Raw genomic sequence first — 19,117 nt, 5'->3', positions numbered from 1 at the left:
GACTCCGGGAACTGGCCGAAGGATCATGCCCTCAGTATCCAGGGCTGGTTTCGCATCAGGGTCTTCTGCTGCACCACGGGCGCCTGTACATCCCACCAGGGCCGCTGCGGGCTGAGGTTCTCCGGATGACCCATGACGCTCCAGCGGCGGGGCACTTTGGGCGGTATCGGACCACCCATCTGGTAAGCCGTGAGTTTTGGTGGCCCCGCTTGAAGGCTGACGTGGCTCGCTACGTCGCTGGTTGTGACGTCTGCAGGCGGGCCAAGGGGCCTACCGGGCGACCCCCCGGCCTTCTTCAGCCGTTGCCGGTTCCACCACGTCCTTGGCACACAGTTTCTCTAGACTTTGTAATGGAGTTACCCCCGTCTCGTGGCTGCACCTGCCTTCTAGTTTTCTCCGACCACTTCACGAAGATGGTGCACTGTGCCCCCTGCCCATCCATACCCTCAGCTAAGGAAACCGCGCAGCTGTACCTTCAGCATGTCTTCCGCCTGCATGGCCTACCTGAGCGTGTAGTATCCGACCGCGGCGTTCAGTTCACGTCCCGGTTTTGGCGTGCTTTGCACCAGGCCCTCGGAACAGAGGTCTGTCTCTCATCTGCTTACCACCCACAGACTGATGGCCAGACAGAACGGGCGAACGCGGTACTGGAACAGTACCTCCGGTGTTACTGCAGCTACCAGCAGGACGACTGGGTCGACCACCTAGCATTGGCGGAGTTCGCTTATAACAACGCGGTGAATGCGTCCACCCAGCAGACCCCGTTCCAAGCCAGTTATGGCCTTCACCCACGGTTGTTTCCGGATGTGCTGCCGGCATCTGCGGTCCCTGCGGTGACAGAGTGGCTTCAGGAGCTCCAGTCCCAGCAACAGCTGTTGATGGAGCAGCTGCGCCAGGCCAAGGAGGCGTACAAGGTCCAGGCCGACCGCCACCGCCAGGTGGGGCCGGAACTTCACGTCGGTGACTTGGTATGGCTTTCCACTCGCCACCTCCACCCTTCTCGACCTTCGCGGAAGCTGGACGCCCGGTTCACCGGCCCGTTCCCTATTGTGGACCAGGTCTCGCCTGCGGCATTCCGTCTCCAGTTGCCAGCAAACCTGAAGGTTCACCCGGTATTCCACAGGTCCCTTCTGAGTCCGGTGGCCCCACCCGACGAGTTCCACCCAGACCGTCCCCGACCGCAGCCAGTTTTGGTGCAGGGAGAGCCAGAGTACGAGGTGGAACGCATTCTGGACTCCCGATACCGCAGGGGAAGGCTGCAGTATCTCATTGACTGGAAGGGGTATGGGCCAGAGGACCGCTCCTGGGAACCAGCGGTCAACGTCCACGCACCTGCCTGCATCCGGGAGTTTCATGCAGCGTACCCCAGCAAGCCGGGTCCGGGCCCTCAAGTGAGGGGGGGGCCTGGGAGGGGGGATGGTGTGATGGCCTGGGATTCCGAGTCTGGGAGCGATCCGGAGGAACCCCAGCCGGCACAGGAGTCCCCGCCTCCAGGGCCGGCTGAACTGGGGCAAGGCCTAGTTGCTGAGGAAACTCAAGAGCAGGCACCAGGTGAAATCATTCAGGCCCCAGAGGTGCTGGAAGACTCAGTGGCTACAGGTGAGCCTCCTCCAGGACCCAGTAACCCTTCGGCCTCTCCTGATCTGCAGAGGCTTAGGGCAGAGAGGCGAAGGGAACTGGTGTCTCCCAGGAGGAGTGCTCGCCTTAAGGCCAAGAGAGGCGGGGCTTCTGGGGGCCGGGACCGCCCCCGGCCTTAGAAGAAGATAAAGGTCAGGCAGCCCGGTCTCAGGTTGCGGGAGCAACGTCGTTGTGAAGTATCTGCTTTACCCAGTCCTTGTTTGGCACTCCCAGTGTGCCTATTCCTCGCCTGGATTCCTGCTTCTGCCTTACCAGTGTTCCTGCTTCCCCGCCTGGATTCCTGCTTCTGCCTTACCAGTGTTCCTGCTTCCCCGCCTGGATTCCTGCTTCTGCCTTACCAGTGTTCCTGCTTCCCCACCTGGACTCCTGCTTCTGCTCTACCTCCGTTCCTGCTGACCTGCCCGGCTCCCTGTTGATCTTGGCCTACGGTAATAATACCTCATCCCCCCTGGGACCAGCACACCAGAACAGCAAGAGGGATCGCTGCACAGTGAAAGCAGCGATCCCTCTTGCTGTTCTGGCTTCTGGGATAGCTGCGCAGCCTGCATTCGCTCCATAAGACGCACAGACATTTCCCCTTACTTTTTAGGAGGGAAAAAGTGAGTCTTATAGAGCAAAAAATACGGTATTTAGGGGTGCTGACCTCACAGACCTCAACACCTTAGGTCTCAACACCTTAACTAACTACAGTTCCCAAGATTCTCTGTGAATTTTAAAATGGTATAAGAATACATTGAACTTACATATTTCCCCTTCCCTTCCTCCTCAGCTAGCACCACCTTTTGTCCCTGGTGTTTATATAGCTAATACTACATATGCCACCTCTCACATTTTGTTTTTAATGCTACAGTCTCGTTTGCTATGCTGGAGCACATAAAAGACACTCTCTTGCAAACTAGGAACACACATAACCACCTCTGTGTATAGACCAGGGGTAAACTATTGATCTACAACACCCATCATCTCTGACTATTGGTCATGCTGGCTGGGACTGATGGGAGATGGTCTAGCAAATGTAATTTGCTCCCTTGGCTGTAGATCAGGGCTGGCTAACATGTGGGCCATGAGATGTTGTGGATTCCAGTACCCATCAGCCCCAGCAACCATGACCAGTGATTAGGAATGATGGGAGTTGTAGTCCAGAAACATCTGGAGAGCCAAAGTTTAACCATCCATGCTGTAAATGTACCCATATTGAAATATTGAATGTGGAAGTGACTGGGTAGATATTTTTAGTTGCCTTTATTACTGGATATGGCAAAGCTGACGTACTATGTACAGGTGGAGTTGAGAGCAGCTGAAGAAATCCTAGGCACTATGAAAAGGTATGGACACAAACAGTTTACTTTTAGTGTGTGACAATGATAAGCAGGAAATAGAGATTTATGTTATGAAGACCCTATTTGCATATGAGGGGGCTGAGCGGCTTGCGTCATGCAACTTCGGTGGGAGTTAAATGCTGCCATTGTGGGAAAGCTACAATTTCCACCCCTTCAGACATTTAACCCAAGCAAATTTGGGTCACCAAAGACTTTCCCAGTTTCTGAAGGAGGAGTTAGTTTCCAGCTTTACTGGGGCTAAGGCTGCATACACACCAAATTTAAGGCGCATGACTCCCCAGAAAGAGGAGTCTTTGTAAATGGTTCACTTTTGGTTCTTGCAGTAAACAAGGTTGAAAACATGTTATTTATAGGCAGTGGATGTTAGACCTTGAACAGTTCCATCAAATTATGTTGCTGTTTTAATAGCAGTAGGAAATCTCTTGGAGAACAGAGCAATTCCTAATAGAGCAAGGTGAGAACTCCCAGATGATTCCTACAGAATCTTGTTGAGTGCTTGTTGCAGCAAGTGATGTCCTCAACCAAACAGGAGCCAGAGCTGCAGCTACAGGGGCGGGGGAGAAGAGCCAGGTTTTTTGCCCCAGGTGAAGCCTCCAGAGGGGCATTATTGAGGCTCCCAGCCTATGTGTGTATGTATGCAAATGCACATGGGGGCGGTACCAAACTGGGTCTTTTACCCGGGTGAAATAAAGCCTAGTTTTGCCTCTGAAGAGAGCACAGCATTTTGCAGATTTGAACCCATGAAGGGGTCATCTTTCTCATTGCAAAGGCCTGGAAATGTAGAGTGTGTTTGTAAGATTCACTGCGCAATTCTATGTGTGTATACTCAGAAGGGTGCATGAGTTTGAAGCACATATAGGGACTAAAGGACTGATAGGAATTCAAAATGTAATTGCAGGGACGACTAGCTAGCATGCCAGTGGTCAAGCATGGGATCTGCAGTCCAAAAACATCGGGGGGGGGGAGACAAGTCACCTGTCCCTGTTGTCCTCAGACCTATTCTTCATCTTTATATAATTTGTTAATTGCCTTTCATTTCATCTTCAAGGCAATTTACAATAATAAAGACATCTAAAGGTCAGTTTAAAGATATATACACTCAAGTTAGAGACCTATATATATTTTCTCACAGCTGGAAAAGTCCGAGACAAAAATGCTTACAATTGCTTCCTGAAAATAGCACACCCCGCAAGTGTCCCACAAAAAATGGGGCATCCCGTTTTTTCCTCTGAGAGCACAGTGGCCATTTGTGTCACTTCAATCTCAAGATATTTTGAACTGTGTTCTCACCCAAAAAAAGCTCTTTTCTCAGGTCTGCAATCTCAGGCGGTGCCCCAAAATGTGAGTTTTTGTGTGCTGTGAGCACAGCCCGCCCCAAAAGTGTGTCTTTTGGGCTCCGTGATCTTGCTTGGGTCACCTGACCTGCGCAGGAGCACAGACAGGAAAACATGTGCCCCAGTTTTGGGACTCAGCATGTTGGAAGACATGAAATAGTAACTCAACAGGGATGCTAGCTGTTCCACAAAACAGGGGTAGCCACACTGACAGGCCTGCTCCATATTGCTGTGGAGAGGGCTCCTGATATTTTATCAGCTTCAAGGAGAGAATATATGTTATCTGGGCTTAGAATTATCTGGGACAACTATATAATTGGGGTAGGGGGAGAGTTTTTAACCTCTTCTATAGAATCCCAACCTGCACTGCTTATGATGCTTATCTGAAAATAATTGTATGCTAGAACAAGGCATTCCCAGGACCCAATTAAGACTGTGCCACTTGGGAATGGCTGCACTGTCATGGCAACAATATTTTAAAAGACCTTCCCACTGGAGGCCTGTGCCACTAATGTATCTCCGGTCCACAAGCTGCAACTTGTTGAGTTGCTGGGCTGGTTCTGTATCAGAAAAGTGAGGCGGCATTGTGTATTTTTCATGCTTTGGAAAACAGAAACATAATAACAACCAGACTCCTGTGATCTAAATTTGTTGAGAATATTCCCACATTCATAAATGGTGGAAAAATAAATAAAGGGAAAATATCATCTGGCAGTGGAAGGAAAAACTTAACATTTCCTGGTCTGTGCACCACGGAATAATTAAGAGAGTAACTAATGCTAGCAGTTATGACTGCCAGAAAACATGTCCCTAATCTCAATTTAGATGTAATTTAACTTTCTCATCTACTGATACCTTAATCCACAACGATGCTATTGCTATTTTCCTCTCTTTTGAGGCTTGCTTTGTTCAAGAATTTAGTCTTTTCAACTATGTGTAGGGCAAACGTGGTGGAAGCAAACAGAAATACATTTAGCAGTATAAAACAGGAGTAATTTCCTATCTGTGTTATTCTTGATTCAGCAGAGAAACCTTATGTTTCTCCATGGAATTCTGGAAAGAGCCTTGTTAATAAAAGTAATTTAATTAAAGAAGAACTGGTTTAGACTGAAGGCAAAGAGACAAATCAAAATTGCACATTCAAGTTAGATGCCTCTTTTAAACAAAGACTCGGCAATAATACACTTATCAGTTCCGAGAGCAACTATTGACATCAGTGACCACCGGAAGAGTCATTGTTCCTGTAGGCATTGGGGAGCACTTTCCAATTAAAAAAGTAAATCTCATAAGGAGACTTGGGAATGGGCTTCATTGAAAAAGAAGTGAATGAAGCTACTAGAGATTTGACAACAATAGCTACAGTGATTTGTAATCATGAAGGGTGGAAGATAACATATAATTTGCCTTGGTAAAAATAGAAGGATGAGTGGAATTCACGCAGATCTTCTCTTATCTTCTACGCAGTGTCCTTTCTCAACTTCCATCTCAATGGAAAAACAAAACAAAAACCCATAGCAGTCTCAACTCCCACAAGTAAGACTGCAGTTTAAGATTAGTCAGTATTGCCATGGGAAAACTTCTTTCTCAAAGGTATTTTCTCCTTAGTTGTAAAACCTTTATTTAAAAAAAAACCCAACCAAGCTTCTAAGATGAGGAGTGCAGTTTAGGGCCCAAATTCTAGATACATTTGCTTATAGACCACAGTGTGAATGGTTCAGATCCACAGTGGTTTTGCGCGCGCGCACACACACACACACACACACACACACACACACATACAGCCATCCCATTCTGGAGAATTCCCTGTGGCTTTTCAAAGGGATGGGGAAATGGGGGTAGTGAATTTCAGGAGGCAATAAAACCCAAAAGTACAAGTGGATAATAGCTTGTTTTCTCTTTCCTGGATGCAGGACAAAGGGGTTTTCTTCAATAATATAAATGCCTTCTTGGACAAAAATGCTGCTTAGGCAACTCCTGATTTACCATCAATGCCTAGCATTATATTGAATTATTCAATATTGTTTTTTAAAAAGAGAGAAAGGGAGGGAGTTTGGTGGGGATCTGAAGTGGCACCATGCCTTTTGTCATACTGTAAATGTCAATTTAGTTTGAAATAGTGGCAGATAATGAAAGCTGTTCATTTTTTAGTGACTCACGTGTAATATACTGCATATCCTTTTATAGGAAATGATGTGCGAACAAAATCCATAGCTTCTATGATTAGTAGTTGCTGATCTTCAGAGATAAGTAGCCAAGACAAAGTGGGAAAGGGGGGGAAAGTGCGTCATTTTCTCAGCAAGAAAATCTCCTCAGCAGAAGGATGAGGCTGTAAATAAAAATGATTGTAATGAATCATTTCATTGAAGTACACTCTTAACTTATATTGAAAGGAGAGCCCAGAGGGCATAAGAGGTTGAAGGGGAAAAACACATGGGTGGGGTGGGGGAGATGGGGAAAGTAAGGTGGACCTTTCTATTGTGGCCTTTGACAAATGATGAGGGATATTTTAGGACTCATTCTATTTTCTCAACTGTAAAATATTCTAACTGGTTTTAATACTCTATTTTAAAATTGTACCTTGCTCTGGGGCCTCATGGTGAAGGGCAGGTAAGAAATCTAAATAATAATTGCAATAATAATAATAATATTTTATCTAAACAAGCCTAGACAGAAGTAGAGATAGAAACCTGGAAGGCATTAATTGGGATTATCTCAAACTTTACCTCAGCTTGGTGTGCAGTTTCTTTTAACCATATACCTTGTTTACTGTCTCTGATAGTGAAAGGCTGGTTCAAATGACCTTGTGACGTGTTTTCTTTGGCAGTCATCTCTTGACAGCACACTGCGTGAAATCCATTCTTATAGAGGGCTTCATCACAAATCTGACTTCCACATCACTCCTGCTGGGCAGCACTCAGAAACAGGGATTGTTAGACACCAAAGTCAATTTGTAGTCGTGGGGAAATAGTTTTTAGTCTCCATGGCAGATGTACCATCCCAGTTAGTTCAGCAATCTCAGCCTTTGATTATGAAGTTTTTGTTAGACTTGAGTCTCTCCAGCCCACATGCTCCATCATCCAATCCCCCCCCCCCACCGACTCAACTTGAAGACGCTTGCTGCCTCTGCTCCTGACCACCATGTACTCAAAGGAATGTGAGAATAGGTTCAACATATGATCAAGGTTCCTTACTGTAAATACAGACTCTGTAGCCACACATAAAGTGCTATGTGCCTTTTTTTCCATGCTCCACCCAATATATGGAGCCAGTGGTATAGTGGAGCAGGAATACAGGTGAGTGTAGCTCTGGTACTTGTTTCATAGCAGGAGTGATGGAGTCATAAGATGAAGCAGGATTTTCCAGTGTTGCAAGTTTGGGAGAATTGCGTAGATGACAGGTCTGGACTGGCACACAACCTCTTCGTTAGGAAGGCTAGACAAGATCACCCTGTGAACTTCATAACTAATCAGAGATGTGAACCCAGGTCGACACAGCCAAAGTCTAATATGTCAAGTGCTACACCACTCTTTGTCAATTCACTGTTGACTGTCAATTGATCATGAATGGGTATTATGCTATATACTGCCTGCTTTGTAGAGCAGGGTTGGGGAACCTTGTGCCAAGGGGCCAAATGTGGCCTTTCTGGCCTCACTATACAATCCTTAGAACCTTCCCTGGCCCTTTCTTCTTCCTTCCCCAGGCAACTCCCCTCAATGGCCTTAATCTGCATCCTCCTTCAGTGCTTTTGGTTGGCTGGAATGTGTCCTTGCCTGGGTAGAGAATAGAGAGGTGGGCATGTACATGAAGAAAGCGCTGCCTTTTCCATGGCTGGAATGTAAACTATTGTACTAAGGTAAGCGATGCATGGTTTGCTCCTCCCACTTTTGTCTCTGGCCACACCCACCACAGCCAGAAGATTCCTCAGAAGGGGATGTGGCCCTTGGGCCACAAAACATTCTCTACTTCTGCTTTAGTGTGCATATAAATCAACACAGCTGCCATGGCTATGGACTCTCCTTGAAGGAGTGGCTGTGGGAGCTGACAGGATGAGCTCCCCTACTTCAAAACTACCACTGCACCATTGCATTGTATGGTGGTCAGGGGCAAACCCATTCTTGCATTCCACCAAATGCACAGTTCCCTATGCCCATGATCCTGTTCCCAGTCATACCACTGAATGTGTGAAATGGAGTGTGAAAGGCTTAGAGAGAAGCTCCTGTAATCCTTTCTGCACTTGCGACTCTGTTAAAAGTTACACTAAGTGCATGTTTTGTGAACTAAGGTTAGTATATGGGGATACTAACAATGAAAAGCAAGGTTACCTTGCGGCCATGGGCATAGCCAGGATTTTTGTTAGGGGGGTAGGACTTTCGTTGGGGGGGCAGAACCAACGTGATTGGTCAGTTAGTAAAGTATTTTTATTGTTTTACTTGATTGGGGGAGGCAGGTAGCTGCCCCTCTGCCTCCCCAACTATGCCCATGCTTTGCTGCATTGCCTACAAGGCATTCCAACAGCTGGATCAATGTTGAGGGACAAACATACCTGCCTATAAATATGTCTCTGCTCATGGATGCTTATGCCCACTTATCTAATATCACAGAACTAAAAACTTTGTACAAGAAACAATACTTACCCTGCATTTTAATACATGTGTAAAAACTTAGTTGATATCTGCAGCAATGTTAGTTGAATTGTCCACAAGCTTTTTTTTAGTGTGAGAGATCAACAGTTATTGGTTTTAGTACATGGAAACTTCAGAAGTTGCCATATATTGAGCCAGATCATTGGTCCACCAAGCTCTGTATTTCGAAAATGACTGGCAGAGGCTCTCCAGGGGTTCAGACAGAAGTCTCTCCAGCCTCTACCTGGAGATGGCAGGGATTCAACCTGGCATCTTCTGCATGCAAAGCAGATGCTCTAACCACTGAGCTAAGGCAGCATACTAGCTGATGAGATTTATGAAGGGGTGGGAAATACCACTAAAATTAGATTTTGCCAATACTGTGAATATATTTATTCATGTCTGGACCAGTAGAAGAAAAACCATTTTTCATGCTATAAATTTTATTAAAAACAACTAATTATACATTTGTATCAATAAATTAACAAACAATTGAATTGGCACGCACTAATACAGAACGTTCACTTACAAAATTGAAGTGTAATTTCTCTTTATGCATCTTTTTATACTTGTGACTGATGCAAAAGAGGGGAAATTGCTAAGTGAGCTCTGGAGGGCCCTCAGCATTACAAGTGCACTCAAAACAATTACAAAAGTATTTGAAAGAATACTTCCATTGGAAACAATTGGTGTGTGTGCTTGACTTTTGTTCTGAACCAATGGATGTGTACACATGCTTTCAGAATCCATATGGAACCTTGTGTATTAGATAATACTAAATACACGTAAGGGAGAAAAGCTAGGATCAATACTGTTCTGATAATGGGAAAAAAATGATTTAGTAAGAAAAGATAAATGTCTGAACCCTAGAAAGGTTACATAAAGTTAGCTGCTTAAAATTAACATTACATTTCAATCACGAGTGACTTGTCTTGTTTCTCAAATATTTGAAAGACAAAACTCTTCAAGGCTGTTCTCCTTTCTGTTTTCCAGTTCATGTTGCTCCAGCTGATGATACTCAAATGTTACACGATTGATATGTTTGCCACTGGAGACCATTCGCAGCACGGTGTTGTCACAGCCTATCTTCATTTGGGCTAGTCAAAAGATAAAGAACACCTTGTTATTTTTTGGAAAACAGACAATGCACGACCATGTCAGTTGGAGCTGTCCAAAATATGAGGAAAGCACTATGTTTGTGAAGGTTGCATTAGTCTATATCTAAAGCCTATTTCTATGTAATAAAAAAGGAAGAATGTCACTGCACAGCTCCCACTGAAGGATTTGTAGAATTCTGGATTTGAATGAAGTCAGGGTAGGGTGAGGGACCAAAAGGTGCACAACAGCAGTGGTCACGGCATGGAAAAAAGAAGGGAGGAACACAGAGAGGAAAAGTGGTGGTTTAAAATGTAACAACAGACGTTTGAGTAAAGGAGGGGTGAAAGAAACAGAGGGAAATGGCAGTTTTAAACAATAACAGAGGTTTGAGTTAATTGCATTCCTTATATGAAAGTACTATAAAATATTTGAGGGCTCAACATTCATTATCCCTCTCACATGAGGCAGTTAGGAATGGAAGCGTGAGTATAGGAAAAAAAATTTGAAACACTGAAAGGGAGACAGTGTCAGTTTCTAAAATTGGTAGAGGTTTGAGTAATGCAGAAATGGAGAGATACTGAGAGGGGGAAAGTGGTCATTTTAAACAATGACAGGAATTTGAATAAAGGGGGGATGGGGAAAGTACTGATTTTAAACAACGGTAGAGGTTTTAGTAGCGTGGGCAGGGAATGAAACTGAGTGGGAAAGGTACAGTAGCAATTTAAAACAAGGTTTGCGTACAGTGAGAAGGGAGTTTTGAAAGGTTCTGTGATGTTAGCTTTTTATGTTATATCCATCTCTGTTACTTCGTCCTGTTAAAACTGTTTTTTTTAAATAAAGTACAGCACTGGCATAGTGAAACTTACCTCAACTTGGTGCCTCCAGATATTTTGGAATACAAATATCATCAGCCTCAACCAACACAACCACGCTGACTGAGGCTGATGGGCGTTAGAGTCTGAAATGCCTGAAAGGCACCAGCTTGGGGAAGGTTGGCACAGTGTCATTCTCTTGCTCCTTAGCTAAGCACCATATACGATGGACCCAACAGATAGCAGTATCCGTGCAGTCTCGCAGAGTAAGGTGTTATTCCAGCAGTGCAGGTAAATAGCAGCAAAATATTTAGGACTTGAGTAAAAAGCAATCAGATTTCACAACTCTTTCTGTATCATTCTTTAGAAACATTTGAACAGGTGACATTAAAGAAAGAACTCACCTGGGCCATGGAAGGAGTGGCACAGATCAGCTAAAGGGAACATCTTAGAGGGATCTAACCCATTTCCTCCCAAGAGCTCCAAAAAATCTCCTACTCCTCCACAGCCTACGGTGGGTTTCTGTAAAAAGAGATGTGGAATTAAGTGCAATAACATTGACCAAATATATTTTACTCTGAATTTTATCCAACTGCAGAAGGTTTCATGTAGCTTAAATATTTTTATTTTTAAAATTGTTATCCTCCATACAGAAGCTTGTGCTACTTAGAGTGTCCATTGCCTAGGATATATGCTGCATAGACCAGGAAAATTATCCACCGGTAGCCATTGGTGTGCAGTGATGCCATGCATGGTGGCAGCTATTGCTGAAGAATCATAGCACTGCAGCAGAGTTTATGGATCTCAGCAGAGTTTATGGATCTTACCATGCAAGAAGAAACTCATCCTCACCCTCAGTCAAAGGTATTGTGTATCATGACCGTTGATAAGTTAGTTAGTTGAATTCATTAATCAATTTCCACAACAGAATGTCCCAAACTCTATTTACAAAATACAGTGAAACAATTTTTAAAAAAAATCAAAAACACAACCAAAGTAAAAACAAATAAATGCTCAAGTTGGTAAGTCCATTGTCAGCATGATTCTACTAGGAGAGCTCTCAATATGCAAAAAGCCCCTTTTTATATAGAAGATATTTTGCTAGTTTGCATTGCACTCTGCATGGATGTAACTCCAGAATAAGTACAGATTTATCTTTACATAATGGGCTATTTAAAAGAAATACTGGTGTGGCCTGTATAAAGGATTCACAGCATAACCTGGTGATCCATATAAAATTTCCATTGATGGCTTAGTACAAAACCGTCAACTCACCTTTAAGCGGAGGCCATTCAAGTGCCCCAGCATAAGATCAGATATTTTTATCACCACTGGGTAGATTATGGAAAAGCTGCAGTTCCTGCGCTGATGAGGAATGACCATGGTAAACCTTCCAGCAGGGGTCTGAGAGATGACATTGCAAGCTTTAGTATAGGGGAAAGATACAGAGTTACTTGATCACAATATGTTCAATGCAGACTTTTTACCTGATGCCTCAGGACTAAACTAAATGAATGTTTAAGCATAAAAAGAGCCTGCTGGATCAAGCCACTGACCCATCTAGTCATGCTCTACTCTAGCATCCTGTTCTTACAGAGACCCACAAATAGGACCAGAGTGCATGAGCACTCTCCCCTTCTGCAGTTTCCAGAAACTGGTATTCTGGGAGGCATTGACAGCTGTATCCTCCATGAATTTGTCTATTCTTTTAAAGTCATCCAAGTTAGTGGTCATGATTCCCTCCTGTGGAAGTGATTTCCATAGTTTAACTATCTGCTGAGTGAATAAGTACTTTGGTTTAGCTGTCCTCAATCTTCCAACATTAATCTTCATTGGATGTGCACAAGATCTAGCGTTGAGAGGGAGCCAAAACTTTTCTCTATCCGCCTTCTTTATGGCATGTTTCCTCTGACTCTTCTTTTTTCTACACTAAAATGCTGCAGCCTTTCCTCATTCCTCCCATTGATCATTTTGGTTTCCCTTTCTGAGGCAAGGTAACCAGAACTGTACACTGTATTCCAAATGCAACCACACCATAGATTTGTACAGTATAGCATTAAGACATTGACAGTTTTATTTTCAGTTCTTTTCCTAATTGTCCCTAGCATGGAATTCCTCAAATGCTTGCAAAATGATTTGTTTGTCCTCGTCAAGTAGCACAAAAGCTAGTGTGAATTGGTATATTGCTCCTGAAACTGGTGTGTTTAATTAACTCAGTCTACAATAGACTATTCTAAATTATTTCAGACAAATGCTTGGCACCTGACACCAAACATTTGCAATGTCCTGATTGCCTGAAAGGCCACAATAATGGTCCTGCATCATCATCTTCATCATGATATTATGAGACAGCACTCAAGACTCATATACTACCCAATGCACTTGTTTTTTGCAGAACAAATCTTTTGACTGCACCACAGAATATTTTATCACAGCACTGCTCATATAAATGTGCATATGAGATCACTGGCATTCTTTTTACTCAGATGACAACATGAAACAATGCTTACGGAAAAGGTTGGGCTTTTTCTTTATTGTTACTGTGAATCCATTTCCCGGGTCATGAATCCCAAAGAAGATCATTGCCACATTCTGTGATGACCTGATGGTGCTCCTGATAGTGTTGCCTTCACAAAAATCTATGTATCTTTCGGAGGTGGGGAGAGGATGGTCCAAGGAACTGGGAAACTTCTCACCTTTCAATATCCAGCCGTCAAACACCTAGAGGGATGCAGCAACGAAAAGGACAATTAGTGTTTACTTTCTCACTACAATTCCCAGAAGCACAAGCCAGCACCTGAGTGGCACCTGTGTAGCAGTTTTCCCTTAAAGCACAACCACAACCCCATAAATATGAAGTTTTTATGTTGATCTGCTTTGCAGAGGCACAGACCACAGCACTCAGAGCTAGATATCCTGGAGAAGCCCCACAGAAATGCAATGACTACTGCTCAGGAATAAATGGCTCAAGAGTAGAAACTTAAGATCCCATTCATATTTTGTAGATCCAGGAGGAATGTTAACACTTGGGTGGGAATGAACCACTTAACAGGGCTTGCCCGTGTAGTTCTGAGTTATGGGAGATCTTGTCTCCCATGTGTGTTTTTTAATTAAATAGGAGCCATTGGGCCCCACTTTGGATTGGGAACACAGTGGTAATCCTTTTGGTTATAGAACAGTCCAGTGATATTTTTATTTGGAGTCCTGGGACCACTTCCCCCCTTCCTAACCCTTATCTGAAATGTTGACCAATCTGTTCCACTTAAGACTTGGCATTAACATCAATCGTAAGTCATCACTTTATACAGCAGTGCTTAATTACTCTGACATTCCCTGTAGTTTTCCACTTCAAATATTTTAATAATTGTGCTTAATTAGAGGGGACACATTTCTGAAGCCTGGCATTTAAACTTGGAGCAATCTGAGTGATCAATATGCAGTGTCAAACGAGTGACAGTATTAGTATGTCAGACTCCTTTTCAGCTGTTGCTCTCTTATTTGTCTCACTTTGAAGTTTGTGCCAGCTGTAAAGAAACAGATGCTGGTCCCTCCTCTCTTTCCCAAACATTTTCTGCAAAGCTTATATTGCCAGCCATGGCCTCATCTAGAGATTCTGGTACACAGCATAAGATATGCACATATTTCCATGCTGTCTGAATTCATGCTTGCTACTCTCGGCTCTCATCCCGCTATGTCCTTAAGATGTACAGAGAACTGTGAAAGATACTTCATATTTCAGATCTAAGAAAATTAAAATGCTTGTATGCTCTGTTGAGGCAGACAAACAAGTGCATTGACAGAACCGATTGCTAATTGTGTTTACTTAGCAATCACTTTAGATACTCCACATAAGGCCTTTCCATGCGATCATCGTTAAGTGCAAATAAATGCACAGTTATTATTTATTTGTTGCATGATGTCTAGACATTATCCTTCAAGGCCATGCTTTGCTTGTAGTGACAACATTTCCCAGCAGTGGATGTGCTTCATTTTCTAATTGGGAAAATGTAATTCTTCCTCGCAAGTAGTGCCGCCTTTGCTATTGAAATTGCTAAATGTGACCATAACTGTCACAGGCACCCTACTGGGCATTGCTGCTGATGTGAGCGGTGATGAGATACACATCCCTGTCCTTCTATTAGGTGGCTCTTTACAGAAGGACCTTTTAAAGCAAGGATAGGGAACCTGTGGTCCTCTAGCTGTTGTTGGACACCAGCTCCATCAGCCTTAGCCAGAGTGGCTAACGGTCAGGAATAATGGCCAAAGAATCCAGAGGGCTGCAGGTTCATCATCCTTGTTTTCCTTTATTTCTAGTGCTTCTTGTCAATGAAGCATAACTGGCAAAAACATGCTAGATTTGGAGCAAAACTCTGACAATTTCCTGCCAAGACTTTACCTCTCTGCTCTTGACTATTTTCACCACTGAACAGAATTTACAATGTGCTGATTCTTAGCCCCACTAGCAGCTATGAAGGAAACCAGGAGCGGCCAATTCTCTTTTGCTCCCTGAGGATAAATGGGAAGGTGGCACCCCGAACTGCTGTCCCTCCTGCTCTCGTGCCGAAATCTTGCTTACTGAGATCATGTGGCAGCTTCCGACAAGATCTCATGTGACCACCGTGGTACCAGGGGCACTGTTCAGTGGGTTTCCACTGCCTGAGGCAGATGCTTCAGTCTGCTTTATGGGTGGGCTGACCCTGAAGCAAACATTAGCCCTGCAGCTAGCAGCAGACCTGCAGAGAAGGGATTCTGGCATGGTGAGTTCTTCCACTTGCCATGTGTGTGATTAACTGGGGAAATTTTGAGAACGGATTGGGAGGACAACCTTTATTCTGACCCTGTTTGTGTATCCACTGCCAAATCAGCATGCCAAATCCTCCAAAAGGGGCAACAGTTTTCTCTCTTCTGCCCTGCTGCACATATTCACACATTCAGGACAGCCCTGCTAAGACCATCAGGCATTGCAAACCTCATACCTTCAGGAAATCTCCTGCTTGACAGTCAATGTTGACAAAATCAAAGTCTATTGTGAGGAGCTCGGTTGGGTCTGCTATGAAGAAAGTAGCACAGTGCAGCTGGGGCTGCTGCGCCATGAAGCTGAATTGTCCTTCTATGCTCAGCATGTCAATGCATCCTGGAGATGGGGAGAATAAAGGCAACCGAGTGATTCCTTTCTGTCTCACAGCTGATTCTCATTCTATATTGTGTTTTCAAACAGAGATACCAGAATGAAAAGTCAAACAGCCTTTCATCAAGGGTGTTCCTGATGAGTGATGTATTGTGGGATCAGCAATTCTCAGGAACACAAGCTGCTTGCAGGGTCTGCACAAAATACTAAACCCCCCCCCCATTTAATCGAGATTGCCCCCTTTCATGGAAAATCCAATTACCCTGTTCCCAGTGACCTGTTTATGATGTTAAGCTCCCCTCTAAAACACCTTTTGTGGCCCTGCTAAGTATTACCTGACTCCTATTTATGCATTCAGACCTTGCTAAGCTTCACTGGGCTTACGGTAGCTCAATCTAAAGATGATGCTTTCTCATCTTGGTTTCCTTAATGGACAACTCTAATAAGTATTTTTCAAGTCATCAATTTAAGCTGATCTTCATGGAATCAAGACAACCACGGCTTTAATAAATTGCCTGCTTATACCTCTTAGGCAACCAGAAATTCCATGCTGGCCAGTGAGAGAGCTGGTGGAGGATGGATGGAATTCTTGACAGCCACTGCCATATGGGCAAATAGTCTGACCATGTATAAGGCATCGTCCTCAGTTTTTTAAATTAACCCAATAAAGATAACAGTTACTATGCTTATTTTGTAAACCTAAAAACTTTACAATGAATGGCCGTAAAATGTCTCTCTTTTATTTCATTGCCTTTTGACCCCACTATTTACAATTTCTCCTCTAAGTATGTGGATATGTGGTTACATTTGTGTGTGGGGGAGAGAGAGAGAGTGTGAGAGATCACACACACACACACACACACACACACACACACACACACACACTGCTTCTGAAGGTAGCACTCCATGCATCTTATGAAGGGAGCTCTTACGTACAATCTGCCTTTCATTCGGTATCCATCTATTCCCAATGAGCACATCTCAATTCTCTGTCCCAGAGATGCTCTCTGCAGAACACTATCAGGAGCAGAACATAGTCAAGCCTTTCCCCCACATCCTGGCATTCATTGCCTACTATTATTTCGTCCCCACTCTGCTCAGGGTAGAGCACTGTTTTCTGAGGTGGCAGCCAAAATAACCCTTGCTTAAAAGAATGATGTACAGTTTTTCCTCCCAAAGGGAATCCATACCTCCTGTTTCCCCAGCTAGGGGTTAATAAACTTGGAAGTGCAAGGGCTCAGCAGTGTAACATAGCAATGAAGGTCACACCCTAGGGTGCTTTTCTCTCAATACAAAAGAATCAAAATTAGAACTGACATATTGGGAATTAGTGGTAAGGGGGTTCAAAAAGAAGCAGCATTACTTTTAAGACGAGATGGGCCTCATTATCTCTCTCCGTACTACTTCCCTTAACCAACTTCTGTTCCCTCTTCCCTCTCAAAGGTCACCACAGCCCTCTGTACTCATATTTCAACAACACTTTTTCTTCCTCTCCCTCAGTTTCCCTGCCGCACTTCCTCTAGGTCATCATCTCCCAGTTGTCAAAACTCCACCACAAGAAGGATTCATTTGTAGAAACACTGGGGAGAAGCTGAAGCTGGAAGTAAGCCCCACATCCTGGAAGTGAGCCCCATGAACTAGAAGTCCTGGCTCCTTACTTCCAGGGGGAAAAGAGGATGCTTGACTGTCCTTATTTGTTAGAATCCGAAATGCATGGAGTAATCAGATGCAAAACAGAACAATATTTTTCAGAGTTGAACAGAAGAAGGGCTTTCTGCAAACTTCTCCCGTCAAACTGTTCTCTTCTATGTAGCTATGCAACTATCTCTGTACTATTAAAGAAACGGGAGGAAGCCTGGATTATGTTCCAGATCACCCTAGAAAGGCACTTTCTTTTTTCTTGCCAATACTACTTTGGCACTCAAGAAAAGGGCTCCATAGCTAATTTCCCATTATGTATATGTATTTATCACCTCATTCATTCCTTCTTAAGCCCACCCCTCCTCCCCATCTTCCGATTTTATAACTTAGTTTACTGTGAAATATTAACCATGCCTATTTGGGAGTAAGTCCTATTGAATTCAGGTAATTGGCGCCAGGACTGCAAACTTAGGCTGAAGGAGAGTGACTGGCTCAAGGTCACCCAAAGAGCTTCATGGTGGAGCGGCATTGGAACCTGGGACTCTCCCATCCTCCCAGCTTTCCCTAGTCTACACGTACATAAGGGGGAGTTAGCTAAGGAGCCCTTTTTGAGAATGCCAAACAATGGCCTTGGTAAGAATAAAAATGAAAGTGCTTCTGAACATGTGCAGAGTGCCTTTCTAGGGAGAACTAGTTGAGGTTCCTCCTGTCCTGTGTCTTTAATAGCTATTCAAAAGAGTTTGACAGGATGCAGAAATCCCATCTCCTGTTCAACTCCCTGGAGGGTCCCAGGTCTCCTCACCTTTGCTCTAGCCACTAGACTGCACTGCCTGGTGCATTCCCCTGGCCTCCATCCCCTCCTCTCCCCGGGCTCTTCGGCTTCCATCCCTTCCCCAGCCCAGCCCGGAGTCCCACCCATGAAGTGGGCTCCCCTCCTCGTCCGCCCAGAAGGAAGCGACTCACGCAGCGCCCGGCGGTAGAACTGCCCCTCGGAGAGCTCCCTCTTCAGCTCCGCGTTGAGCAGCAGAAAGGGCTCCTCGGCGCCCGCGTCCCTCACCTGGAGACACAAAGGCAAAAAGGACAACAGCGGCGTCAGCAGCAGCAGCAGCAGCAGCGCGCCCAGCTCCCGAAGGAGAGACACTCTCTCTTCCACATCCTAAGTGCTTTCAGGCTGGGGATCTCTAAGAGGGGAAGGGGCGTCCGAGCGCCAGGGCATTGCTCACCTCGAAGTACCGGCTCTCTCCCACCCGGAGGGCTGCCAGGAAGACCAGGAGGAGGGGACCCTGGAGCCGGAGAGCCATGCTGCTCTTCCCACGCTGGTCCTCGCTGAAGTTTGCTCTCCTGCCTCTGCTGATAGGCGGAAGCAGCAGCAGCAGCGTCGTCTATGGGGCTCCTTCCCTCTCCCCCTTTTTCTTTTTATAGAGCACTTGGGAAGGGGAGGCATCCTGTCCCCTGTCTGATAGGGTAACCCATGGTAACGGGATTCCTGACAGGGCGACAAAGT

At 44.8% G+C, this 19,117-nt stretch overlaps 1 protein-coding gene and 1 long non-coding RNA gene across 2 annotated transcripts in view; one reads left to right on the top strand and one right to left on the bottom strand.

Moving 5' to 3' along the window:
* LOC309380437 overlaps positions 1–10,195 on the top strand; it is a 21,124-nt gene extending 10,929 nt beyond the window's left edge. Inside the window, exons 5-6 of the long non-coding RNA XR_014172935.1 lie at positions 8,013–8,165; positions 9,928–10,195. This is a non-coding gene — a long non-coding RNA (uncharacterized lncRNA). The remainder of the gene's footprint in view (positions 1–8,012; positions 8,166–9,927) is intronic.
* On the bottom strand, positions 9,275–19,117 carry CRHBP (corticotropin releasing hormone binding protein). Its single transcript, XM_081930302.1, has 7 exons — positions 18,837–19,117; positions 18,577–18,670; positions 15,821–15,978; positions 13,355–13,565; positions 12,120–12,268; positions 11,249–11,366; positions 9,275–10,031 (listed from the first exon to the last, which is right to left on the bottom strand). The coding sequence occupies exons 1-7, from the start codon at positions 18,912–18,914 to the stop codon at positions 9,874–9,876; spliced, it is 966 nt and encodes a 321-aa protein (XP_081786428.1). The 5' UTR covers positions 18,915–19,117; the 3' UTR covers positions 9,275–9,873.

Source organism: Podarcis melisellensis (genome assembly GCF_964234715.1).
Source record: "Podarcis melisellensis genome assembly, chromosome: 11".
Lineage (NCBI taxonomy): Eukaryota > Metazoa > Chordata > Lepidosauria > Squamata > Lacertidae > Podarcis > Podarcis melisellensis.
The sequence above is the reverse complement of the archived record's forward strand: the minus strand, read 5'-3'. Positions and strand labels throughout refer to the sequence as shown.

Coding starts and splice junctions, on each gene's coding strand:
- CRHBP (XM_081930302.1), bottom strand. CDS start 18,914: ATGGCTCTCCGGCTCCAGGGTCCCCTCCTCCTGGTCTTCCTGGCAGCC. Junction 12,269..13,354: donor GAAAAAGCCCAACCTTTTCC/GTAAGCATTGTT, acceptor CCTATACTAAAG/CTTGCAATGTCATCTCTCAG. Junction 11,367..12,119: donor TGAATGGCCTCCGCTTAAAG/GTGAGTTGACGG, acceptor CTCTTTTTACAG/AAACCCACCGTAGGCTGTGG.